Raw genomic sequence first — 26,839 nt, 5'->3', positions numbered from 1 at the left:
TAAAATAGCAAAATGAAACCACTCCTCATCTTGTTATATAAATTTGCTACTTACCTAAGGAGAAAAAAAGTTCAAAAGTACTTTTATGTAATTAATTAATTGACACTAAATTCAACGAAGAAAAAAAGAGGTTTTTTTTTCGTTAGAAAAGGACATTTATGTAAAGATTGAAACTTTAGGATGGAAATTGGAAGGTAGGCGAGGTTGTTGGGTATAGTAAATTTCATTTCCACAATCAAGAGCCGCGTGTGTTCTTCTTTTTCACCCATTTGATCTCGCCGATCTGTCGGCCCCCTTTGTCTCATCATCCGCCTCATTTGCCAATCCAACGATTCATCTTTCAATTTCGAACAACCCCTTTTACGGATTTGCCTGAATTCGCTCACACTGTAATGAAAACCCAAATCAAATATTCAATTTTTAAAATTTCTTACCTTTCCAAGTTCCCTTTTGGCACATAAGACAAGGTATTAATATCTTTCACGCTTTTCCTCTGAAAGAAATGTAAAACCCATCGAAGAACATTTCCAAGGGAAGAATATGCTCCATTCCCCAGATTGATTTTGGGCTCTGTGGTTCATAATCTTTCGTATTCTCTCTTCCCTTTTTGAGTGATTAATCTATTACTGTATCTACTTCTTTTGGGTTGCAACAGTTTACTTTCTATTTTGTCGTGGAGAAGCTGCCCAAATTATTGAATTTTGGTACTGTTTCATTCTCTTTCTTGTTTGCTCAATTGCTTCTTATAATCCTGTACTGATTTGTTGGGTTTGGGATTGTTGGTTTATTTATTTTTTTTTTTTTCTGTTTGTTTTCTATTGAACTAATGGATTTGATTGTGATTTCTGAAAAGGGGAATGGTGTTTTATAATGGGGATTTCTTATTGTAGATGATGATATTGGATTCCTTTTTACTTTCTTCATGTTCCCTTTTCCTGTTTTGTGTTGTGGATTCAGTGGTTTACCAGAGTTGCTGTGAACCCTTTTATTTGTGGAGGTTGTGTTTATGATATGATTGTTGAAACTAGTAGCAGATTGTGGGTTTGTTTGATGCACAAATGAAGTCTGGGAATGGTGATGACTTAGGGGAGTCTGATGGGGGAAGGTTGCTGGAGGAAATTGAGGCAATAAGTAAAGCTTTGTACTTGCACAAGGGCCACACGAACTCAATTGTTTATCCACCTGATGTACGGCCAGGATCCCATTTGGCTGAATCAAAATCAAGATTCAACCAGGGATATCACAAGGATGGATCATCATTGGTGGATGAAACTGAAAGAAGGTCATCATCTTCTACATGGAACTGGAAGAAATCTTTGAAAGCTCTTACCCATATTCGGCATCGAAAGTTCAACTGTGTATTCTATCTCAAGGTTCATTCCATAGAAGGTCTGCCTCCAAGTTTCGATAGCTATAGTTTAAGTGTGCATTGGAAAAGGAAGGATGAGGTTTTGCAAACGCATCCGTCTAAGGTTTTCCAAGGCATGGCTGAATTTGATGAGACTTTGATTCACAAATGTGTTATATATGGTGGGAAAAGTTTGGCTCATAACTCGGTGAAATATGAGCCTAAACTTTACTTGATCTATGTTTCTTTGCTTGGAGCACCAGGGCTTGATTTTGGGAAGCATTGGGTTGACCTCACAAGGATTTTACCTCTTACCTTGGAGGAGCTTGAGGGGGATAAATGTTCTGGAAATTGGTCGACCAGCTTTCGCCTTGCAGGCAATGCGAGAGGTGCTAGCCTACATGTCAGTTTCAGTTTTTTAGTTACTAAGGACGATCCAATGAAATTGAGTGGTCCTGAAAATGTTGTCCAACTCCTGAAGTTATTGCACCATAAGTCAAGGCTTGCTAACTATGATGCAAACCGTAATTCTACTAATTTAAACGGGCTTCCAAATCCAGATGGAAATATTTCACATAGTCGATCTGTTACCTCTACTCAGTTTTACGAAGCAGAACTTTTTGATGAACTAAATCCAAAACTGGAACTCTCCGAGTCAATTAACCTTTTGTACAGTAAGATGGATGAAGCGGACCAGCATAAGTCTGAGCATTCAGGTTCTGAGTTGGCTGAGCAGCTTGAATCAAAATCTAATGAGGAACAGAAGTCTGATGAAGCAATTGGTGGAGGTAGTAATGACCCTGGTGAGTTTTCCATTATTGAATGTGGGATAGAACTAGCTGGGAAAGAAGATAGCTTTGATAAAATGACTGTTCAGATTCCTGAGGGCTTGAAAGTAGAAACTATTTCTTTGGACGATATCATGGAAGACGAAAAAGTTGCCACTGAGATTAAGTCAAGTGTCATGTTGAAGGATGCAGTTTGTGATATTCATGTAGATGACTCTACTCAGGATGACTTTGATAATGAGGAGAATAAATTAAAACTGAAAGTAGAAGAAGTTGCTTCAGATGAGTTGAGTTCGGATTCTGATCTCAAGTGGACCTCACAGTTGGTGGAGACTGATTCTCCATTAGCTGTTGGCGAGCTTGTCGAACATGAAAGTGATATGGATGCCAAGGAGAATTGTGCTAGAAAATCTCTAAGCCTTGATGACTCTTATGAATCTGTGGCCAATGACTTTCTAAAGATGCTGGGGTTGGAGCATGGTTCTGCGAGGTTTTCAGATCCTGATATTTCGTCTCCTAGAGAGCGTTTATTGAGAGAATTTGAGGAGGAATCCCTAATTTTTGGTAATCCATTATTGGACTTCACAGCTACAGAAGAGGATTTTGGAGGTGTTGATATGGAGTTTGCTTCCGAGAATCAAGATGAGGATTTTGATTTTTCTTCCATTTATGTTGCTGAAGAAGTACAAGAGGAGGGGTACCAATCCTTGAGAAATAGAAGGAATGCCAAAATTCTCGCAGACTTGGAGTCGGAACATTTAATGAGAGAATGGGGCTTAAACGAGAGTGACTTTGAACACTCTCCACATTATAGTTCAAGTGGATTTGGGAGTCCTATAGAGTTGCCGCTACAGGAAGAGCCACCAAAGTTATCTTCACTTGGGGAAGGTTTTGGTGCATTTCTTAAGATGAATGGTGGCGGATTTTTACGGTCCATGGGTCCTTGGCTCTCTCAGAACACTAGCATTGGACAGAGCTTAGTCATTCAATGTTCTGAACCGGTTGTTTTGCCTGCTGAAATGGGCCATGATATCATGGAGATAGCACAGAATTTAGCATTGGCAGGAACTGTTAACCTTTCTACTCTGGCTAAAAAGTTGATGCCGTTGGATGATATAACCGGGAAAACTCTCCACCAAATGGTATTGGAATGTCCTCTCAGCACAACATTGCTTGAGAGGTCAGCAATTGCAATTTTGATATGATTTTTAAACTTTTTCCAAACTTTTTCATTATCTCAGTTCCTGACTCATCTTCTTTCTGTCACAGGGAGCCTATGATCGAGCACAACATGTTGTGTAGTTCGGTTCCATGCTGCGAAAGGAAAGACATTGAAGGATTGCCATCTCATCATAAAGATAGTAGCCTTCGATCACTTATGAATTCCGAGATGCATCAAGACCTTGTGTCACCTGATGATCTAGCACTTCGGGCCATGGAAAAGATCGAAACCCTCTTAATAGAAGGATTAAGAATACAATCTGGGTTGACAAATGATGAGACGCCAGCACGAATCAGTGCCCGTCCCTTTCATTGTCTGCCAGCCTGTCGACTGAGGCGTTCCAATTTGGGTGGGTCTTGTAGTTCGGAAGGATTAAAGGAACTGCAGTTTATGGATCGCCCCGATACAACAGGTGATGTTGTTGGGTTGATGGATCTTTCTCTAACATTGGAGCACTGGTTAAGGCTTGATGCTGGTAACATTAATGATGATGATCAAAATGGTCAGCACATTATGAAGACTCTCGTGGCCCATGGTGCTAACTATGCAGATATAATTGAAAGACTATCCAAAGATATCAACTCTGGAATATCCAGCAAAGAGCTGGGATTGTTTGGGAACAAGCTTGTGGTGGCTCTCATGGTGCAACTCAGAGATCACTTACGGGACTACGAACCAGTTGGTGGCCCGATGATGTGCATAATGGAGGTCGAGAGGTTTTTTATCAACACATCTCGTGACACAGCCAGTGAAACGAGCAGTGTCAACAATGGGAAAGAGCCATTGCAAACACAGGAAGATAGTCCTGAAACTAACCCGACTCAGGTGAAAGCAGACAAAGGACACTTTGTTCGTGCATTTAAAATCTCTGCTATTCATCTTTTGGGTGTAAACTCTGTGCCTAATAAGATGCAATTCTGGGCAACCACGATGCAGCAGCAATTGGGATCACGTTGGTTGCTTTCGAGTGGAATGGGTAGAAACTTCAAGCTCCCATTATCCAAGTCGAAAGCAATCGTTCAATATTCGTCACTTGGTACCAAAGCTCCAATTGGCGACATCTTGTGGAGCATTTCCTCTGAAATACACGAGGGAATGGTTTCTGCTTCATCAGGTTTGAGTTCACATAAAAGAAACCCTGATGTCGTGATCCCGAACCAAAGTATTAATCTACATATACGTTGTAGTTGATCAATCGATTGGCCTTGTATTGTGAATCAGAGTTTTTCCTATTGTATTTACTTCCTTTCTGTTTTACTTGTAAAGGAATTGGTGAAAGCAAAAGTTTTGAGTGTCTTCATAAGATTACTTTGTATATTTGCTTATTCCAGATTCATTTTTGTATATCTATGATTTTCTATATTAACAAATTTTCTGTACCATGTTCTTTAATCTCGACTTCTTGACTTCAAGTTTGATTCCTACCGATGATTTCATTCACCCATTTGATCTGTATCAATATAAATTCGATAAAAAAATCTGTCATCACTATATGTAACAGTGAAAAATGATGCTGTTTGGTTCTGGGGCCTCTACTCCCCACAGAACTCCAAACCAAACAACATCAACCTATTGAACTGTTTGAATTTCCCCACACTAAATCCAAATTTTCTTATTAAACATTGAAAGTTTTGATGTAAAAATAAACAAATCAAGAGCTTTCATGAGTATGAACACCCTCGTATGTCGTTATCACGTATTTTGGATCCTCTCGATCTCTTTCGACTCTCTTCTTCACTGGGCAGCCTTCGACCGAGCATTTGTAGTAGTTCCTGCATTTGACAGATGGTTGGTTAAGCCAATTCAGATTAACAATTAACACTAACCCACTTGTTTTCATTGGGTTTCTTGATCATCTTTGGTCTAATGTTTCTAGCATTAGAACATTTTATCTTAGGACAAAATTTAACGCTAAATGAAGAACATTACTAGTCCTTTTGTTTTCTTACCTTGGATTTGGGCTGTTCTTCACCATCTTCTTCCCATATTTCCTCCACTTGAAACCATCATCCAAAATCTCAACTTCTGATTTTGTCTTGAATGCAAATCTTTCTCTAACTTCCCTCTCTCTCCCATGGTCTCCTACAAACACCAGTCAAGATCATACACGAGATGAGATCACAACCTCAAAAGAGATAATATATTTACCTACTCATTGGCGATCTCATCAAGTTTTGACAAGTAGGAGAGAGAAATGCATAAAGGGGAGAGGTAAAAGAGATATTAGTACCACTACTTCTAGAAATATAAAAAGCAGTACAATCTTTAATGGTGGCTGGCGAGAAGACTCCACCTGAATGATACAGAACCCGAAAATATAAAAGACTCACAAATGCTAAAATGTAATAAGAGTTATGTGCTTACTGCTGCTAGGCTCTGCTTGCTGAATGGTGTTCCCAACAAACTCATCAACCTCCCCCTCTTGATAAACTGGGTACATCACGGAGTCGGTCAGAGTCGAAGAGTTTTCGTTCAGCCATCCATCAAACATCCAATCCGTAAACTCGAACCCGGGCTGCTCGGAAAGATCACTCTCCGACGTAGTGAGGTGCTGGTTACTATTGTAAGACATGTAGAAATTGAGAAGCAAAAGCAAAGTAAACACTTCTTGGTTTTGAAATTGAAATTAAAAAAAAAAAAAAAAGTTATGGTAGAACACAGAGAAGCAAAAATATGAAGTGAGTTTAGGTTGACAGGCAGTTTCCCACTGACCTTCCTCCAAACTTAGGAAGCTTCAAAGCTAATGCTTAATATAATGAAAGATGAAGAGACCTTCAAGTGTAGAATATGAAATTTGTGGGGTATGCCATAACAGATGACTTTGAGTAGACTTTTGCGACTATAATATGTGTTCATTTCACTTCAACATTATTATCCTTCTCAAAACCCAACCCCTTCATTGGGCAATAGACGATATTGATTCAATTCAACCTACAACTAAATCAAATGTTTACAAATTCATCTCGACCATCTTATCTATTTGTCGAAGATATATATCTTAAGTAATTGACGGTTTAGTTGACATGAAGCTTACGTTTTTGTAGAAAACGTATTTTGCATAGTGAAGGATTATAAACTAACAATATGGTAATTGAATTAATTTGTTAGGACATGGATAATAGTGAACAGTGTGGCCAGAATTATGAATTGTACGGACCATTCAATATATAACACAAGATTTGACATGTTTGAATTTAAGACGTATTTATAAAGACTTTTCAAGTATTCTAAATTAATTTTTTTAAGTACTTAAAAGTTATTTTAAATAGGCTTTCAAATAGTTTGCGTTTCAAACCTAATAAAAAAAAAAAAACGTGTTCATTTTTTTTATAGAATTTTCAAAGAGGCGACATATTTTTCTTTTGGTCTTTGAAAGCAACCACTTTTGAGGCTTCTATACCTTCAAAGTCCCACAAAAGTGGTTTGTCTGGATCAAGAAAAACTTAACACAAACTCAAAAGACCTTGGAATTATGAAAATCCTGCTCTAACTTTTATGAACAAGAAGCCAACAACCTTCATAATTTGTATACAAACTCCAATCATGCAATTGTGTGGAAATGTGAAACCATTTTCAACTCCATAAAATTTCAATAAGAAAGGAAAAAAACCATATATTTCTTTGGTCCTCTTATTGGCAAATTGGTTCTTCTTGGGCACATATATAGTTAGAAAATTATTGGAAAATTCAATAGTAAACGAGTAACTCTATCATCGGTACACCTTAGAGGTAGATCTAAAGTTTGTTATAATTGCAAATTCTTTTGCATTGTGCAATATTTGCTAATACTTTGGACTTAATTTATATATTTACAACTCCCATTAGTTGTTAGGTCATGATGTTGCATAAAATTATATTATCATTCCAATTGTATCGCTTTAATTTGAGTAGTAACTGTAACGAAGAAAAAAGACATGACTTTTCATTCAAACATATCTAAACCATCACATTATGATGTTTCATATCTGTGATCAAGATCACCCCTTATACACGATGGAAATACCACTCTATTGCGTAACCACTTTAACCTAAATAGTTGTAGATAAGAAAATAATACACGGTTTAAGTTTTTTTTTTTTTTTTTTACTATATTTTAAAATAGTTTTAATTTTTTTGCTACACATAATTTTTCTTATTATTATTAATGGCTTCACTTTGGCTTTTCATCTCAAAATTTCGTAGCTTTGACCAAAAACTTAAATTCATTTTCAAGAATTCCCTGACATCATATTAGCCAAAATATCACTTCACTTTCAAATTAAAATGAGATTGGTTCTTACTTACATACATTATTGTGCTTGACCACTTGTTCCTTAGTCTACCAATGTCTCTGTAAAACACATCTAAACATTGTCTTTGAGGGTGTGGGGGATTAATAGAAGGAAAAGAAGCTGAGGTATTATCCACCTTTAGGTTTAGTGTCTCAAATTGAGTTTTATCAAACCATAAAGTGATTTTTACTACAAAATTTGGAATTACTAATAAAAAAAAAAAATCAAATTGTAGTTATACTTCCTTAATACAAAGAATTTCATTTTCTTACAAAAAAAGAAAAAAAAAAGAAAAAAAAGTCATTGATAATATTTGGTCTTTTGAATAAAAATGTTAGTGGTATCAATAGTTTAGCTGTGTTTGTTAATTGAAAAACACGAATTTGAGAAAAAAAATATTACTAAGGATGCGTTTATCTCGAAAAAGTTATCAGAGAATGAAAATTGACATTTGTAAAACTTAATGATAAATAATATAAAGTTTCTTATCAAAATGAACACATCACTCGGGACTTCTTCAATGAACTATACGAGGGAAAATTAATATATAATGTTTAGATATTCAAACATTATATTTTAATTTTTAATGATGAATAAAATACTGCTTATTTATATCACGATTTTGAAGTTATACAATATTTTAAAAATATCTTCGATTTTCTTTCTTTTTTTAACAAATTTGTGGGCAGAGGGATTTTAGCTCTAAATTCGACAATACGCATTTGATGTTCAGTTAAACTAAAGCTATACTAATTTCGTTAAATACCTAAATTTTATAAAAGAGATTAAATATTTTTTTTATTATTATTTATATGTATCGCATATCGTTTTAAAATATAACAAAATATTTATAAATATATTAATAATTTAAAATCTAACATATTTATTCATGTGATATATATAGTCTTAATTTTTTTTATTATTTTAATTAGTATTAAGTTGAAATCATTTTAAAGTTACTTCATTGTTCAAAATCATATCAGCTAAATTATAATTTTCTCCCTAAACCAAAATGGTTATAAATCAAAAAGAAAAAAAAAAAAAAAAGAGAAAGAGAAAACTATTAAAAAGTCAAATTCACATTATCCATAAAAGGAAAATAATAACAATAATAATGAGGAGAAGAAGAAGAAGAAGAAGAAGAAGAAAAGTCATAGTCAACGGAAGAGGAGGTCCCACCATTCAAATTTTGGTTGAATTTGTTTTGAGGACGCAGTTTGTTCCCTTTACAGTTTCCTTTTGAAAAACTAAAAACGAAAAAGAAATATCCGACTCAAGAACGGGAATCAAACGGTGGATTACCTTACGTCATCTGGCTCACGTATGCTACCACGTGGCCTTCCACCACTGCACCACCTCCGCTCTAAGGTACAGCGCCTATCGCGGCGGCTCTCTCCCCTTACCCTCCCGTTACAACCACAACCCCTAATTATAAAGATCTAAACTCAAAGGGTGTGTTTGGGGGAAGAGTTGGGTTATGAAAGAGTTAGTGTTATGATAAAACTAGGTTTATCATAACACTAGTTTTATCATAATCCTTGTTTGGAAAAAGAGTTTACAAATGTAGTTTTATGATAATATGTATTTGGGAGAAGGGTTAGGTGGGAAGGGTTAATGGAGATTTTATGATAAGATATGTTTGGAAGAAGGGTTAGGTGGATAGTGTTATCATATATATATTTTTTAAATATATAATATAGATTCGATATACAAATTTCATAATTTTATTTTATTAAATAATCTTATTTTTCTTAAAATCATTTGTCTTAATTTTCTTAATTACTACATTATTGACGTTAATTCAAGAGGAATGTATTTTTTTATCGATATTATAAAATGTTACAATCTCATTATTCAAAATGAAATTTGTATATATTTTGTTTTAATTTAATCTCTCCCATTCACATTTTTAATCTAATTTTTTCATTAAGTTCTCAATGTGATTTGTTAAATTCAGCTTTATGTTTTTTTATAATATATATAATTGAAACAATAACTCATAACTTCATTTTTACATTTTTTCCAAATTTCTTTCGTAGTCAAGAAAATTAACGATCGATTATGCATTTCTTATTACATAATTATGAGACTGTTTTAAATTATGCATTCCTTATTACATAATTGTGAGATGGTTCAATAAATTAATTTTATAGCCCTTTTCAAACAATTTTGTAAATAAAATGAACAAAAAGAGAATGAATGAATCAAAATTTATTTAGACTAAGAAAAGCTGAAAATGACAAATAAGAATTTTATTAAATAAAAACTTATTAAGGTAAGTATCACAGGCTGTGAAGAAAGGTCATTTTGAAGTAGATTAGTGTCAGACTAATTCTACACACTCATTGCAGAAATTGATGAAATATAGTAAAATTCCAATGTTATTTATCATCTAATATATCAAAATCAAACCCAAAAAATTAAAGGTAAAAAAGGAAAAAAAAAAAAGAAGAAGAAAATACAATCCCAAGAACAAGAAGAGGAGGCAAAATCCACATTCTAGATACAAATTTAGTTACCTTTTTCCTAAAACTCCATATGTATAATCAGAGAGTGATTTTAGTTTTTCAAATTCAAAAAAAAAAAAAAATCAAGAAAAAAACGAAAAACACCTCAATCACATATAAATCTCTTCCCCTTTCAAGGGGATATTACTTAGAGGCAAAGAGAGAGGGAAGGACTAGTGTGAAAAGTATTTGGGAGGATTATGGAAACCCTAAAACTAGGGTTTCCATAAATTGGACCCCAAACAAGGGTTAGTGTTATGGAAACCTAAACCCACAGTGATAAATGGAGGCCCAAACAACCCTAAAGGTTCTTAAAATTTTGTATTTTGTTCTATTTTCATTTTAAAATATTTCATTTGGATTAAAATCTTACTTTACTTTGGTCTTAGAAATTTCTAAATTTATTTTAGTGTCTGGATAATTAGACTGTTTTAAGATACTAAGTTTTGTATAATTAGAGATGCTTCATTGGAGAACTTAAAATTTACTATTTTCTTTTTGGCACATTGACGTTATTCTACCTCAATTTCTTTATTCATACTAGATGTGATATAAAAAAACTTTTATTACCGAAATATTTCGTGATTTATTGAGGTTAATCTTTTTTTTTAAAAAATTAAATTAATTATTTTTATTTTGTGATTTATTATAAGAATATTTATCTTCTATATAAGTTAAATATATTTATAAAAAGAGGATTGTCAAAAAATAAATTAACAAAATATTTATCGTATAAAACAATTTCAAAAACGGAAAAACCTCACGTGCTCATAATAGAAAATATAGAAGATATCCCGTATTGACATTCAACAACAATTCTTTTTTGAAGATCTTTTGTATTTATTAACGATTTTGAACAAGTAAATAACAGGTGAAAAAAAAATAGATTTGATACACCAAATTAAATAATAGTTTGAAAAAAATAAAAGAAAAAGAACTAAATAATAGCTTGAAAAACAATAAAAAAAATGAAAAGAAAAAAAAAAAGAAATGAAAAGGAAGAACAAACCAAATAGTCGATTTTATGGATTTTTTAATTTTGTTATATGGATTATAAATATATTTATGAATTTTTTTTTTTTTGTGGAATTTAGAGTGAATATTGGCAATGAAAATATGTATCAAAATTTTTGAAATTAGAGTGTAGGTTTGTATTGGTGGTAAAGAAGACGAAGACCCAATGACTTTTAACAAAATTACTTTATGCTAATTGGGGAATTCAAAAGCCATCATTAGTTATCCCAACATAACACTAAACTATAACTCTCCCAGTTCCCCCATATATATTATATATATTCTCTTTTCTTTCTTTAGTCAAAAAGTTTACCTTCATTAATTCCATTCAATCTACACCACTAGCTCTCCTGTTCAAGTCTTTTTTTATTTTAATCATTCTTGTCATCTTTTCTTTAGAAACAAACCCTTTTTCTAAAATTAAAAATTTTGGAATATTTTGTCCGGATATGGTTGTCATATATGATACCATGTTCCTTTGAATGTATTGTTGAATTAAATGTTGTGATTCTATAAAGTTAAAAAACTAACAGATATATAGCTTCAAAATTTCATGGTTATTGTGTTGCTTCACTCGTAATATAGAAATAAATTAAGGTGTACAACGTCTTGCTTTGTATCTTACACTCTCTACTCTCATTTATGTTTGATGCGATTTATTTACTTTTAATCTTTATCATGTTTAGCTTTTAATTTAAAAAAATGCATGACTATAAAATGAATCTTAAACAAATCCTTTAAAGATACTAACTATTCTCGTATTAAAAACAACTTAGTCATTTAAAAGATTAAGTATGGAAATATCTCTTACGGAAGATTTTTCACTACAAGAAAGTCTAGAAGGGTATCTTTTTCAAATTAAAATAGAGTAAGTATTGCTTATTTTAATAAAGTGGGGGTGATGAAAGTATTACGAATGCGTCAACCTAGCTAGTGGAAATGTTCAGTAAACCAACTGCATATATTTTTCTTTTTTTGAAAAAAAAGGTACCTATTGTTAGATACACAAAGCTTCCTCTAATTAGATTGATCTTCAGCAACACACTATCAATCTGAGCTAATGACAAAACCATACAAAAAGAAACACAATAACCTTTTTCAATAAAAGTATGAACCCTAAACCAATGAGAACATTCCTCTATATACTCACAACTTTAAGAAGGAAAAAGAATTAGAGAAATAAGGCTCACTGCTACAAAAATGGGCTTCCATGACATAACCAAATTGAGAGGAGAAAATGAAAAAAGTGTCATCAATGTTAAAAAAACCGTGTTTTTGGTGAAAAAAAAAAAAACAGAGATTTACAAATTTTTGAAAATTTATGACAATTTTAAGTATCATCAATCCATGACAACTTTGAAGTGTCATTGAATTTAAGTGGTTCTAATTTAAGTAAATAAAACCAATGGGTCTTTTGTGAATAAGACGACATTCACAAGCAGAACTACACATCTCTAGAAAATTCCAGTCTGTATATATAATTTTTAGGACCGATTGGAATTTACAAATGGCACATTTAACACAATAATCATTGTTGATGCCTCAATTTGGTACCACTGCAAATTAAGATATAAGTTAACATCGGTATAATGCTTAGTCACTGACACTTAGCTTCGACAATAGAAAGCTAATAAGGTAAAGAATTCAGAATATTTTTCAACTAACTTCAAATGTTACAAAAGTCCTAACGTGAGAGTCAATCCCCTGATCTCTCCTTCCAAGAATTTACTAATTGGATGCTATTTGTGACGCAGTTTTTGGGAGGAAGGGAGACCAATGGAAACTGTCATGCTACCTCTTTAATCTTCTTTACCTTATTAGCTCTCCCAAATGGTTATTGACTTTATAGTGTTCATGCCATTGCCTATGCAACTATGCACTTATGCTAAGATTTAATTGTTTTGCACACGACAATAATTTAATTCTTTCCAATATTACAAATTCAACTACTGGTACCATAAATTCGTACCTCTATTTTGGCAACATAAAAAATAGTAATAATTCAATGCTAAGTTATTAATTAAGACAAACACATAATTGCAATCAAATATGCCACAAGCATGCCTCCAATGGACAAAATCTTTGCAAGCCAAAGAAAACTCAAGAAAAGAGGAATGGTGGAGGGATAATCACTAACGAGCAAAAATAATTCAATAATGGAGAACACAAAACTGAAAGTGATGGAAGAAACGAAGGCGACGAATCGATGAGGGTGTATCGTCGATTTTTCTGCATCCTTCCATAAGCCATTGGGAGGGTTGATAGCTGCCTGAAACGCCATCGTCGCCACTACCGACGCCACCACCATTAGTGCCTCTCTCTGTCTCATCTTCTGCTGCTTGCTGAGGCTATTTTTCCTGTCAAAATGGCTGGTGGGCGACGGCACTATGGCGCCGGGTACCTCCGCTGTGGTCGAGGCGTTTTCTTCTTTGTTGCTTTGGAACAGGCCATTTAGTTCCATTCCATTTGTGTTCACCAAAAATTTTATCATCTGCATTCATATATTTGAAGTCTTTTAACCATGAATCTTATATAGATGATCATCTTTCTAACATGTAATTCTTATTCCTAACCCACATTTAATTTGATAAAAGCAATGATTTAATACAATCTAACTCTAGTGGTGCTTCCACTCGACCTCTACTACACAATAAAAAATTAAGAAAAAAATATTTTTTTCTAAAAAATAAAATGCCTCGTAACAATATTTTATTAGACTATACTTGAATGCATTAAGATAGATGCATTGAAGTGAGCATCCAAATTTTTCTCTCGTTCGATAATAGTGAAGGAGCAATTCCAACATCGACAAACATTCGTTACCATTTTTAAAAGATCAATAACCAATCATCAAAGGGACATTGTTAAAGACTTAAAATTTATCAAACCAATGAGATCATAATCATCATGCTACAATAAAAGTTTGTTTAAATCATACAATAATCCCTTCCTAAACTTAATTTTAAGTTTGTTTAATTATTTCTGGGCTATATGATTATAAGCCATTTTAGCAAAATCTATCTAATGTTTGACCACCATTTAAAATTATTTTTTAAATATCAAGAGAAAGAAAAAATTAAAAGACACATTTTAAATTTTTTTGAAAGTTTCAATTAATTTTTACCTTGGCTACCATCCAACGAACTCACCGCTCCACCACCCTCTATCGTCCCACGACCAAATCTATCGTTGCTGCTACAACCGATGAAAAGACGATCATCATCGATGACCACCTTAGCATCATGGTCGCAGCCACATCCCCAGTCACCCACGAATGACCGGCAACTAGAACTACTTTAAAGTCATCTTTTTTGTAAGTTAAACCAAATAAACTTTTGAAAGAAAATGCACTTTTGAAATATATATTTTCCTTAGGCACAAACAAACATTTCGGAAATATATATATATATATATATATATATTTGGTTTGAAAGTTTAATTTTAAGTATTAGATAAGGTCGGGATTTAATTTTTAATTTAAAAAATTTAAAAATATAATTGCATCTATCACATAACTCTAGAGACCGTTTTTGCAATATGGCAAGAAAAATGATATTCTTTAGAAGGAATTATATTAATTACCTCAGTCTGTTTGTTAGAGACAGCTAAATGAAGTATAGAGCATCCAAGATCATCCTTGTCATTAATAAAACCATAATCTACAGCATCAACAACCAACACCTTCAAAGCTTCCAACTGGTTGTTCTTCACACACAAATGCAAGGCGTTTCCCCCACCGTCGACAATGGTTCGAGCTCGAGCAGCATCCGGGCTAGCACGCACGAGCTCTTTCAAGACATCAACATGGCCATTTACGGCAGCAAGTTGAAGAGGGTTCCAGCCATCTGCATTGCGAAACAAGCACGTATGAGAGTCGACTTGCAGCAAAAGCCTCACAATTTCGACATGGCCCTCTGCAGCTGCTAAGTGAAGGGGGCATGATCCCTTTGAGTTCAACACTCGAGTCAGGTGAGGCTTCTGTTGAAGAATCCGGTCAGGGAATTTGGCGAAATCGTGAGGCGGTGGATTATCGGGTACGACTGTTTCGAGAAGTCGAAGGGATTGTTGGAGCAATTCTAATATCTTTTCTACGTTGCCCAACATTGCTGCTTCTTGAAGCTTGTTTTCTAATGTTGCCATTCTTTCTTTGTTGTGTGTTCAACCTTTTTACTTCCACTTCATTTTCGGATGGTGTGGTTTTATAGTTAATTTAAAGGGGAATTTTTGTTTCTCACCGTAGGAAATTGAAATCTCCTTTGATCACACGGTTTCTTTTCATGCATGTGTGTTGAGTTAAATTTTAAATCAATCAATTTGTTTCTAAACATTTGTTTAGGAATAATATTGAACTAAAGTATAAATTTTGCTATATTTTAGAAATATCTTCAATAATTTCGATTCTCTTATGTGGATTTAAGTTTTGAATTTAATTGAATAACTTAAGGTGAACTTTTAATTGCAACAATGTAAAGGATTAAAAAAGAAACCTTTTTTCTATTGGAAATAAATATTAAAAGTGTAAATGGTATTTTTTTTTTTTTTATGTAAGTTGGATCTTTTTAAAAAAAGTTTTTATCTTACAATAGAAAACTACTTTAGAGTTTGATATGTTGGAATAAATAAAATAAAAATAAAGGTAAAAATTAAAGTAACATTTCATGGATAAATAGAACTTTTTTGAGTCACAATGAAGCAATCTTTGCAAGGAAGCAATTTTGGGACACAAAAAATGGTGTATGACTTTTGTGATAAAAGTTGCCTCCCTTACCTTCTTTGCGTGCCTCTGAGGTTATTTGTAGACGAGTAGTACTTAGGTGTACACATATTTAATTACGTGCACCCTTCGATTACAAAGAAAAAACATAATTAAATTTGTATATTTTAGAAGTTTATAACGTGTGTGACACGACTTACAAATAAATATTGGAGTAGAATTAAGACATTCAGATTCATGTCATTTTTTATAGTGTAAATTATTGTAAATTATGACAAGAGAATGTTAAAAATATTTATAAAATATAACAAAATTTCAAATGATGAACTTCGACAATAACTATTTTGGTTGGTTTTACTATGACTATATAAAAATAATATTTTAGTTTAATTAATAGGAATTTGAATATGTAAACTTTTGGATAGAGAACATAAAACCAAATTATGGAATTATGTCAAAATTATTAAAAGTTAAAAAAAAAAAGAAAAAGAGAAGGATTCTTTGCAAAGAAGTATTCTTTTAGAAATTTATCTTTTTAATAAAGAATATAGTCTCTTGCATTTACATGTTTGCTTTTTACACTGTCCTTTTCTTTTTCTTCTTAAATAATTTATATATTTTTACATTATTCCTTATTTAAGGAAAATTAATGTATAAATAACGCAACTAATCAAATTAAATGAGATAAGCAAACCCTATTAATAAGCACACAATACCACTTTGACCCAATAATAGTGACTTAGACAATAAATGGACACATTAGAGCCCTATTGTTAATAATTCATACCTGTTATATTTATTGTTTATCATATCAATACTTTTACAAATTGAGTGACTTAAAACTCACTAGTATTTAAAGTATATTTTAGGGATTACAATTTTCTAGTGATAATGAAGGGTGCATGATGGTATTTTTGTAATATTAGAAAATAAATTTTCATTCACTTTTCATATAATTATATACATAGAAAGGTGCACAGATTCATAAATTGGAAAATGATATATATAATGAAAAATCCATTAAATTAAAGAGTCCAAAAACCAAAAGAAAAGTACTTTTTGTCTAAAGTTCAACATTTAGATTATGCGAGACGTTTGGATGTACCCCATAAATATTCTATTGGCTTGTTAATACTTTTTCTTTCAAAAAAATGTGCAAATTATGTACCTTCGACTCTTTCAATGGTAGAAATAAAGAATAATTAAGTTTATCGCTAAAAACAAACCTCAACTAAATAAAATATGAAACCAGATTTTTAAAGTTATAGACGTCTGTCAGTGCCTATTACTAATATTGAGAAATTAGATTTAAATTTTACTATTTTTATAATATTTTGGAGTCATTTATCTTTTATTAAAATTTATGATGATTTCCTTCCATATCTTTTTTAAGAAACACTCTTTGACACATCTAGCTAAATTATAAAAATAAATTTGTAAGAACGGTTTTCTTTGTTGCTTTTGAAATTTATCTAATTTCTTAAAACGTAAACAAAACATTGAAACTTAACCATAGTATTTATAAATTAAATTTTCAAAAAACGAAAAATTCAAAATAGTTATCCAACCGAAACTGATTTTAAAAAAACTATATGAATAAATTACAAAATATAGTGGCCAATGAATTTCCACAACAATTACAAATTACAAAGTACTTTGTTGTTTTCTTGTTGTTGGTTACCACCTTTCAATTGCAGGCGTCGGAGGATTTAAGGCATAGTACGTAACAATATAAATTCTTGTTAACAACGTTACAGTGAGGACAACACAAATATCATATACAATACCATACGATTCAAAAAAATATATTAACAAAAAGTAGTCAAATTGATGATCAAGTAAATATTCATTTTCAACTCGTTGGATATTTTATAAATTTTTAAAATTAAATCTCACAAAATGAAGGTATTTCATATAAATATAATCAAATAATTATTAATTGAACCTATTTAACATAGTGGCGGATGATTAAACAAAATATCCACCCAAAACCATTGAAATTGTAACCAAAATACCCTAAATCAGTTTGTAAATAGGAAATGTAATTACGACAAACAATGTGACGAAGAAAATTAGAATCAACTCGAATAAATTATATTATGCAACTCTTATCGACGGTATGCTGAATATGATTCAATAAAAGTATGTTAGTTATACATTAACATGCAAGAAGAAAAACTATATTATCATCTTCAAAGCCATCCTTTTAAACATTAAAAAGTTGGTCATAAGTAATAGATTACATTATTCAAGATATTTCAAGCAATAAATCACAAGGATTTGTGCTTATGATTAAGTAGACAATATATATCACATCATTGTACAATATGATAACAAAGAAAATACGTGAAGAGTCTATGATCGATCTCTAACGAGATGCAAGTCGTTTTTTTTCGATATACATAGAAATAGGGAGCACAACAACACTAAGAACAAGAGTAGTTTTGAGCATAACAATGACATGAGACATTTGAGCTTCGGGAGTCAAAGCTTTAATGGCGGACCAATAAGCAACAACGATGGCTGATATTCCAGACCCCATTGTGAAGTAAATGAAACTCTTAGAAACAGACCAACTTTTTTCGGAAGACTTACCCAACAACACTATAAACTGCATCGCCGAGCACGCGAAACAAACAGTTACGCCGCTCATGAAGCTGATGAATAAAGAAGGAGATTTCGTAGCCATTATGGATTTGCCTGCTTCGTAGTTCGGGCTGTTGTCGTCTTGCCATACGCCGCCTGGAGGATTCGTCCCGGCTTGGAAAGCCATGGCTGCAATGAATGTTGTTGCTACCATTAGAAAATCCCTATCCCTTCCTTCTCCTTCCTTCTTCTTCTTCTTCTTTTGATTTTCTTTATCCTTTTCATTTATAGTTTGATCAGTTTCTATTGAAAGTACTGATTCATCTTCAACTTTTCTTGACATTGTTAATGGAATTCGGAAATCTTTAATTTGTTTGTGTTTATATATACTCGGTTGTTATTGATCAGAGAGTTCTATATATGTACTTGGCTAGCTGTTGGAAGTAATTTAATTATTAATTTATATGTGGGGGTAATAAATTAAATAACACAATTTATGTTTGGACTATTTAATTCCCATTTCATGTAATCTGAATTATGTTTAGTTTTGGCAAAATATTAAGATCTGAATGGATTAAAAAGTTTCATTAATTCACCAAAATTCAAGAACATACAGAAATCAAAACAAAGGATGATATATACATTATTTAAGAAGATGAAGATTTATTAAAGTATTCTAAGTAAAGTGAAATGGCAGCCAAACCAATAGGAAACCCCAACATAGTAATAAAAGAAATAACATAACGAGTTTTTTCCTCTGAGTCAGGTGTGTAAGCTCTAACAGAGCATCCATAAGCAATTCCCATGGAAGAAATGGCCAATCCCATAGTTGAATAAAGAATGAACCTTGAAAATGACCAATTTTTGGCACCAACTGGCCATTTCTTAAGGAACAGAACAGCAAATTGCATTGCTGAAAACACAAAGCAAGCTGTAATTGTTACCAAATATCCACTGAAATCAGAAGGAGATTTTGTAGCCATTATGGATTTCCCTGCAAAGTACTTCCCCTGTTTATCGTCTTCTTGCCATACGCCACCCGGCGGGTTCGTCCCGATTTGAAATGCTACGGTTGCAATGAATGTCGTTACTACCATTAGAAAATCTGTGTCTTCTCTTATCCAATTATTGTTGTTCATCATCTTGTTCTTCTCATGACCTGTTTCTGTTGTGTCTATTGTAATTGCTACTGATTCAGCTCCATTGTTCTGTCTTGACATTGTTGGCTTTGTTGTTTTCAATAGCTTTTAAATGGATATTTTTCTTTTCAAGTGATGTTTTTCTTACTATAACCAAAAGTTGTATTTATAGGGTTTTGGATTTGAAGAACGTGTGAATGTGTGAGTGAGTGAGGAAGGAAGATGGGAGGAACCATCTTCCTTCTTCTTTTAGGCAGCCAAGAAAGACTGACTACACCCTCATATTTTCCTCTCCAAGTGGAATATCCACAAAAAAAGTGAGAATATTTGAAATTTCAAATGAAAGATAATGTTTGATAAATGGAAAAAACTTAGCGGTTTCGTGAAAATTAAATCTATTCTCCATTTTTTTTTTATCATGATTAGTATCAGATTTATGCAGAAGGATTTTTAACAATATTTCGAAAAAAAAACAAAATTTTAAAAATGATTTTTTTAGTTTTTAAATTTTGAGTTATAGCTTTTAAAGTTACGGATAAAAAGAAAATATTAATAACTATAACTGAAACGCTAATTTCTTGTCCCTCTTACTAGAATAAGAAGACAATGAAAACTTACCATTTTTGGTTACTGATTGGACAGATTAAGAGGAACTTAGATATTTAATCTGAGTTTTAGGAAGTTTGAATATTGTTCATTCATTTAGAATCTTGATTGATATGAGTCAGTCAAGTTGGATGAGATAACATTATTATATTTTGCTTTTGCCCAGAAATTCAGTACTTTGGCTACATGTGACTGTCCTGTCCTGTCAAATCATTTTGTCAACTTGTTGAGTAAATTAAATTTGAAACCAAACAGCGTATCCTAAACCGCAGCCAGTGGGAAAATGGTTTCAAGAATGGATAATGTAGCTACCTAATTTTATCATATTTTTTTTTATTATTTTTTAAAATATTAATTATAGCAATAGTAAGATATTTTATTCATTTATTTTGTTAAAAAGAAGGATAAAATCTTTTTGTAATAATATGAAATCTTATGTTTTTTTAATTTTTTTATTAAAATAGAAAATAAAGTCATCAATGAGAATATCTATTATTTAAAAAAAATTCAAATCATTCTTTGACTTATCACTTTAGGAAAAAGCAAATTAATTTATTTATACAAAATCTCTTTTGATTTATCATATTAGGAAAAACAAAATAATTTATTTTATACAAAATTCTTTTAATATCATATTTGATTTATCTTTATCATTTTAGGAAAAAAAGCAAAAAATTTATTTTGGACAAAATCTTTCAATATCATATTTTTACTATTTTAGAAAAAAAATTAATAAAATTACATAAAATCTAATTTGATTTTATACTTATTAAATTTTTCTAAATTGTGGCACATCCCGGGTCTATAAATAAGGTCCTTTATCATTTGAAAAAAAGGAGGAAAAAAGTGTATTAGAAAGAATCTCTACGAGAGAAAATAATTTTTTTTTTTACTTAGAGAATCTCTGCATAATTTTTTGTTTTGAAAATACATATTTCTCTACAAAAGGTGGGTTATTACTTCTTATCGCTTTATTTTTTTATGAGTTATTTTTCAATTTTTTCCTTACCCTAAATCTAATCCCATAGAGGAAAAACTTAGTTGGAGATTGCATTAGGTAGGGATTTATTCCTAAGGATCCGCACCTCATACAACAAGCAAATCTTCTTCGGGATTGAGTTCTTATGTTTATTCTTCTCTTTTTTTAAAATGTAAAGAGAGAAAAAAATTACATAAGGAAAATTCTTTTTTTGTTTTGCTACTTTTTTTATTCGTTACTCTAAAAAAAATCTTTTAACATTTTTCTTCTTTATAAAAAAATAGAGAAAAAGAAAGAAAAAGTTATAAGCAAAAAATCTTATATTTTTATTATTATTATTATCATATTTATTATATATATATATATATATATATATATATATATATATATATATATATATATATATTTTTCTTCTACTTTTAGGGTGGCGGCAACCTTGCCGCCGCCGCCACCCTCTGTTCTTTTTTTTTTTTTTTTTTTTATAATTTATTCATTTTTTTAGTTTAGTTTTTTTTAATTTACTATTATTATTATTATTATTATGGACACTTGTAAATATGACAATTATAGTATCATAAATTAGGCCCATAGCACATCATTTTTACATTTGCAAAAATAGCAAAATTGAAGCTCAGCCCGCATTTTAAAATTACGAAATTACGAAGTTACCCTTCTGTCATTACTGATATACCAATATATACGATTGATACATCAATATATACGGTTGATACATCAATATATACGGTTGATACACCAATATATATCGTTGATACACCAATATATACCGTCAATACACCTGATTTGATGTACTGCTTGTACACTTTTTTTTACTCTTTAATACTTCACCGATACATATTATTAGTTTAAAACACTTGATATGTTGTTGATACACTCAATCAATTAAATACACTTGAAGCACTAAGAATGATACACTTTTATATAGCGTTGATACACTTGTTATCGTTTCTTGTTACACTCGATAGATTTAATACACTTAATCACTTGCTAAACTTTATTGATACATATTATTAGTTTGATACACTTGATATGTTGTTGATACGGTTGCTCAACTGTTGATATACTCAATCAATTAAATACATTTTGATGCACTAAGAATGATACACTTTATTATATCATTGATACATATTATCATTGATACACTTGTTATTGTTTGCTGATATACTTGATAGATTTAATACACTTAATCACTTGCTGATAAACTTTAAAAAGAAGGTGAATTTTATTCAAGACATTAAATTTGGCCACCGTTTTCTAAAACGGGTGATACGGGGTGCTAACACATTCCCATACACAATTGACTCCCAAACTCAACTCTAATTTTTTGTGTAGACCAGTTTTATTTTATTTAAAATGATTCACTTTATTTCGGTGTCCAATCACACCGTAAAAAAGATTGGTGGCGACTCCTTTTTTTCGTTTTTAAAATAAATCTCTTTTTAAGGATGTCGGCCGCTCCGCGTCGTCTCGGGTACGTGGAGACAGATAATTTATTAAAATATGGTTATTTCTAAAACTTATTACAAAAATAATGCTATCCTAAAAGAATTTATTATTATTTTTTTTTTTAATCTGTTGAAGTAGGGCGAGTTTTGAGCCTCACCCTCCTCGCCATTTCTTTTCTTTTCTATTATTTAAAAAATTTTATTTAAATATTTCTATTTTTTATCATTTAAAAAAACTTACTTAAAATATTTTTATTTTCTATCATTTAAAAAAACTTATTTAAATATTTTTCTTTTCTATCATTCATTTAATTATTTACTCTTGAAAAAAATGTAAAATTTAATTTTTACTATTATATTATATATAAATGTATGTATATATTTTAAATAATTCTTTTGAAAACTTAACTTTAACTATTTTAAAATCATTATTAATATTAAATGGTTGAGAGAAAATAAGTCTGCAAAGTAAAGATAATTTCAAATTTGATCCTAGTCTACTAAATATTAGGAAATTCATATCCTAATTGAGGTATGATAAAAATAAATCTTAGTATAATGGTTCCATATGAGTTATCTAATAATTTCTTTTCGGTTTTTTCTTCATCCTTATTGTTTAATTTTTTAATTTAATTAAAATATGAGGAAAGAGTTTTAAGGAATTAGTTAAAATGTGACCCATGAATGTTAAAATGTGTTAAATTAAGAATTTAAATAAAAAGAAAGTAATTGAATTAAAAAATGTTCGTGGTCGTCGTTTTAAATAAGAATTATTTTAACTAATTTAATCTTCTCCCACATTTTAATTAATTTAAGTTTTTTAAATTTAATACTAATTTATTTTTCTTCCTCTAACAAAAAAAACTCACATTCTTTCACATTTTAACTAATTTATTTTTCTTTCTCTTTCGAGTTTATGTTTATGCCAAATTAGATCCTACCTTCTATTTAAGTTTTCACATAGAGGTTGGTCCTAATCAACCCCATCGACGCTATCTATCATATGACCATTTGTAAACAACACAAATGATACATATTTGCCTATCATTTTTTTATTGGTTTTGAATTTCTCGTTGAATACATGCGTTTTTTCCTCATATTAATACTTCTCCTTCTTCATATTCTCATTTCTTCTTTGATTTCTTCATATCTTGTTCCATAATTTTTTTTCTTCTTTGTTATTTCTCATATTCGTGCCATTTCCTTATTCTTTTTTCATTATTAGGTATTGTGTCATCTTTAACTTATTATTTCACTACAAATCTAAACGATCATTTAGCAAAATCATTTAGATTTTGTACCCTCACATTATATTAATAGTGTCTAAGTTAATAAAAAAATTGAACATTAAAAAAGTAGTAAGAAATTATTAGATAACTCGTATGGAACCATTATACAAGATTTTAGTAAGATTTATTTTTATCCTACCTCATATGAATTTTCTAATATCTAGTAGGTTAGGATCAAATTTGAAATTATCTTTAATTTGTGGCCTTATTTTCTTTCTCAACCATTTAATATTAATAATGATTTTAAAATAGTTGAAGTTAAGTTTTCAAAAGAATTATTTAAAATATATATACATACATTTATATATAATATATTTATATATAATATAATATAATATAATAATTAAAAATTAAATTTTACATTTTTTTTCGAGAGTAAATAATTAAATGAATGATAGAAAATAGAAATATTTAAATAAGTTTTTTAAATGATAGAAAATATAAATATTTAAATAAGTTTTTTTAAATGATAAAAAAGAAAAGAAATAGTGAGAGGGCGAGTCTCCATCTCTTTGTTTTTTTTCTTTAAATAAATTAACTTGGGCGAGTTTTGAGAACTCGTCCTACTGGATTAAAAAAAAAAAGAAAAGTAGTTAGTAAATTCTTTTATGATAGCATTATTTTCGTAATAAGTTTTAAAAACAACTGTATTTTAATAAATTATCCTTTTAAGAATGGGTTCAGTGCATGTCTAACCCCAACTAGACAGTCCAACAGTCCAAGTTGAAGTTCGTATCTAGTACATCATCGTTGACGAAAATATATATGTAGATAAAAAGTTACTTGGTCATAGAAAAAAATGATTAGGTTGAATTTCGATTGATGCTTATTTTAATTATTTTTCGTCATGTAATGTAAGTGAGTAAAGAACCCTTAAACTCACGTTTGCATTTTCTACATTTGGTAGGGATAAGACAAAGTGGAATAGAAACCAACAAGTCCTTTTAGGATATATGCTAAAACATACTTAATTTTAGAGTTTCTACTATCGAACCACAAAAAAGGAATGAACCACAAACATAGTTGTTGGTATAGATGGTGACTTTTAATTCTTTTAAGCATTTCTTAACTTTACTTTCACATATTTCCAAAATTTCTCTCATTCAAATGTGATATCGGTTCATTCATGTCTCTCTCCTAAATTCGAGAGTTGCATCAATTTATATTGTGCAATTTTCTAAATCCTAAAATAAAAAACATAAATAATGTGAATATATGAATAAAAATTAAATAGTTCGAACTTTGAAGTTTCTTATTATCAAATTCAAAACATTCCACTGAACAAAACAAGGAAAAAGTGGATAAAAAAAGACGATAATAATGAAACCAAATAATAAATCACAATTAAAGTTTATTAACTCAAAACTTAAAAGGAAGCAAATTACATTGAAAAGTTCATCGACTCGAAACTTAAGAAAATTAAACAAATTACATTGAAGTTTTTTTTTTAAGAATTAAAGGAAATTAATACAAGATAAAAAACACATTAGGAAAATGATATAACTCACAAGAATTTCTTGACTAGGTAGTAAAGTAGAATAAATGGAAGGCTTATAAGATAGAGTCCCAAACTAGACCATATGGTAGCAGTGATCTCAGACATTATTTTTTCATCAGGTGTCAAAGCTTTAACAGAGGCCCAAAAGGAAACAATCATTGGCGCTATTGTACATAGCATCAGTACATACATAATCATTCTCCTAACTGAATAAGTTTTGAGGTACCATCTGAATAACATCACACTTAACTGGATCAACGAAAATGAAAGACATAATGTCACTCCCGCCATGAATTTTTTGTACTCAGAAGGTGATTTTGATGCCATTATTGATTTACCTGCAGTAAAGCCATTCTTGTCCTCTTGCCATACACTGCCCGGTGGGTTTGTTCCTACTTGGAATGCCACGGCTGCAATGAATGTTACGACAATCTGTCGTGAAATTGACAAATAATAAGGTGAGGAAAAGCAAATGAAAGTTCCATCCAACCACTCATAAGGGATAGAGGCCAGAGGGAGAAATTAAACAAAAAGAGCAGAGAAATCGAAGGGCTTACCATTACAAAATCAACATCTCCTGGTCTCATCCAACCACTGTTCATCTCTTCTCCATCCTTTCTGTTTTCAGTTTCAGTATCTATAGCTACTACTGTTGCCTCTTCATTCTTTGCCCCTGCTTTTGACATTATGGAAACTTTGAAGACCTTTAATTAAACATATATCCAAACTTTTTATATGAATTACAATTTATAAAACCCCCTTCTCATATACTTATATTTATAGGGCCGTGGCTAGCTTTATGATTTTGGTGAAGTAATGAAGTCCAAGTTGAGGTTGTTGATATGTACTTTTTCGTTTGCAATGGGAAGATGCCGAGAACTATCTCCTCGTAGCAGCCAGAAGACAGTACATATGCATGTAGGCACCACTCACACATAATTTCCTTTCCCAACTTGAGGATTAATATATATATTATATTACAAGTGATAGGATAGAAACAAAAAATCACATTTTATTGTTTAAGAAATTACAAAACTCTTAGTGTATCTCTTGGCTTATATATAAACACTAATTTCATCATTTATCTTTTAAAATTTATTGGATTTTAGTAGAGCTCAATTTTAACTTTTTTATTTTTACATATACTTTTAATATATCTTAAACGGTCTAAAAAAATTATTTTAATCAAACTTCAAAGTATATGAATCAATATAAAATTTTAATATATATGAATCTAAATAATATTTTTCAATTGACATATATATATATATATAACTTTGTACAAAGGTTGGATCCTACCTTCAAAATATTGTGAAATAATTAAAATGCATAGGTCAGGAGGCTTATATTGAATGACCTCATTCAATCATTTTCCCACTTACGTATTCCACCCAATTTCGTATATCCCCTTTTTA

The 26,839-nt window shown here is 30.9% G+C and overlaps 6 protein-coding genes across 7 annotated transcripts; 1 reads left to right on the top strand and 5 right to left on the bottom strand.

Moving 5' to 3' along the window:
- The first annotated feature begins 248 nt into the window (after nucleotides 1-248).
- LOC103488508 (protein PLASTID MOVEMENT IMPAIRED 1-RELATED 1-like) lies at nucleotides 249-4,661 on the top strand. The gene is made up of 3 exons (XM_008447296.3): nucleotides 249-704; nucleotides 958-3,316; nucleotides 3,406-4,661. The coding sequence occupies exons 2-3, from the start codon at nucleotides 1,059-1,061 to the stop codon at nucleotides 4,547-4,549; spliced, it is 3,402 nt and encodes a 1,133-aa protein (XP_008445518.2). The 5' UTR covers nucleotides 249-704; nucleotides 958-1,058; the 3' UTR covers nucleotides 4,550-4,661.
- A 141-nt stretch (nucleotides 4,662-4,802) lies between these two features.
- LOC103488510 (probable WRKY transcription factor 50) lies at nucleotides 4,803-6,189 on the bottom strand. 2 transcript variants are annotated; one of them, XM_017044542.2, is made up of 4 exons: nucleotides 6,071-6,189; nucleotides 5,723-5,916; nucleotides 5,308-5,440; nucleotides 4,803-5,130 (listed from the first exon to the last, which is right to left on the bottom strand). In XM_017044542.2, the coding sequence occupies exons 2-4, from the start codon at nucleotides 5,847-5,849 to the stop codon at nucleotides 5,010-5,012; spliced, it is 381 nt and encodes a 126-aa protein (XP_016900031.1). In that variant the 5' UTR covers nucleotides 5,850-5,916; nucleotides 6,071-6,189; the 3' UTR covers nucleotides 4,803-5,009. The 2 variants fall into 2 exon arrangements, with proteins under 2 accessions (XP_016900031.1, XP_008445519.1); XM_008447297.3 differs by having other exon boundaries at nucleotides 5,723-6,156.
- A 6,875-nt stretch (nucleotides 6,190-13,064) lies between these two features.
- On the bottom strand, nucleotides 13,065-15,315 carry LOC103488511 (ankyrin repeat-containing protein NPR4-like). The gene is made up of 2 exons (XM_008447298.3): nucleotides 14,733-15,315; nucleotides 13,065-13,641 (listed from the first exon to the last, which is right to left on the bottom strand). The coding sequence occupies exons 1-2, from the start codon at nucleotides 15,288-15,290 to the stop codon at nucleotides 13,171-13,173; spliced, it is 1,029 nt and encodes a 342-aa protein (XP_008445520.2). The 5' UTR covers nucleotides 15,291-15,315; the 3' UTR covers nucleotides 13,065-13,170.
- A 2,907-nt stretch (nucleotides 15,316-18,222) lies between these two features.
- LOC107990705 (uncharacterized) lies at nucleotides 18,223-18,886 on the bottom strand. The gene has a single exon (XM_017044432.2). The coding sequence runs from the start codon at nucleotides 18,791-18,793 to the stop codon at nucleotides 18,233-18,235; it is 561 nt and encodes a 186-aa protein (XP_016899921.1). The 5' UTR covers nucleotides 18,794-18,886; the 3' UTR covers nucleotides 18,223-18,232.
- A 211-nt stretch (nucleotides 18,887-19,097) lies between these two features.
- On the bottom strand, nucleotides 19,098-19,670 carry LOC103488576 (uncharacterized). Its single transcript, XM_008447374.1, has one exon. The coding sequence runs from the start codon at nucleotides 19,668-19,670 to the stop codon at nucleotides 19,098-19,100; it is 573 nt and encodes a 190-aa protein (XP_008445596.1).
- A 5,590-nt stretch (nucleotides 19,671-25,260) lies between these two features.
- Nucleotides 25,261-26,356, bottom strand: LOC103488512 (uncharacterized). Its single transcript, XM_008447299.3, has 2 exons — nucleotides 25,982-26,356; nucleotides 25,261-25,856 (listed from the first exon to the last, which is right to left on the bottom strand). Exons 1-2 carry the CDS (start codon nucleotides 26,108-26,110, stop codon nucleotides 25,431-25,433), a joined length of 555 nt encoding a protein of 184 aa, XP_008445521.2. The 5' UTR covers nucleotides 26,111-26,356; the 3' UTR covers nucleotides 25,261-25,430.
- Between the last annotated feature and the right edge of the window lie 483 nt (nucleotides 26,357-26,839).

Source organism: Cucumis melo, chromosome 3 (assembly GCF_025177605.1).
Source record: "Cucumis melo cultivar AY chromosome 3, USDA_Cmelo_AY_1.0, whole genome shotgun sequence".
Taxonomy (NCBI): domain Eukaryota; kingdom Viridiplantae; phylum Streptophyta; class Magnoliopsida; order Cucurbitales; family Cucurbitaceae; genus Cucumis; species Cucumis melo.
The sequence above is the reverse complement of the archived record's forward strand: the minus strand, read 5'-3'. Positions and strand labels throughout refer to the sequence as shown.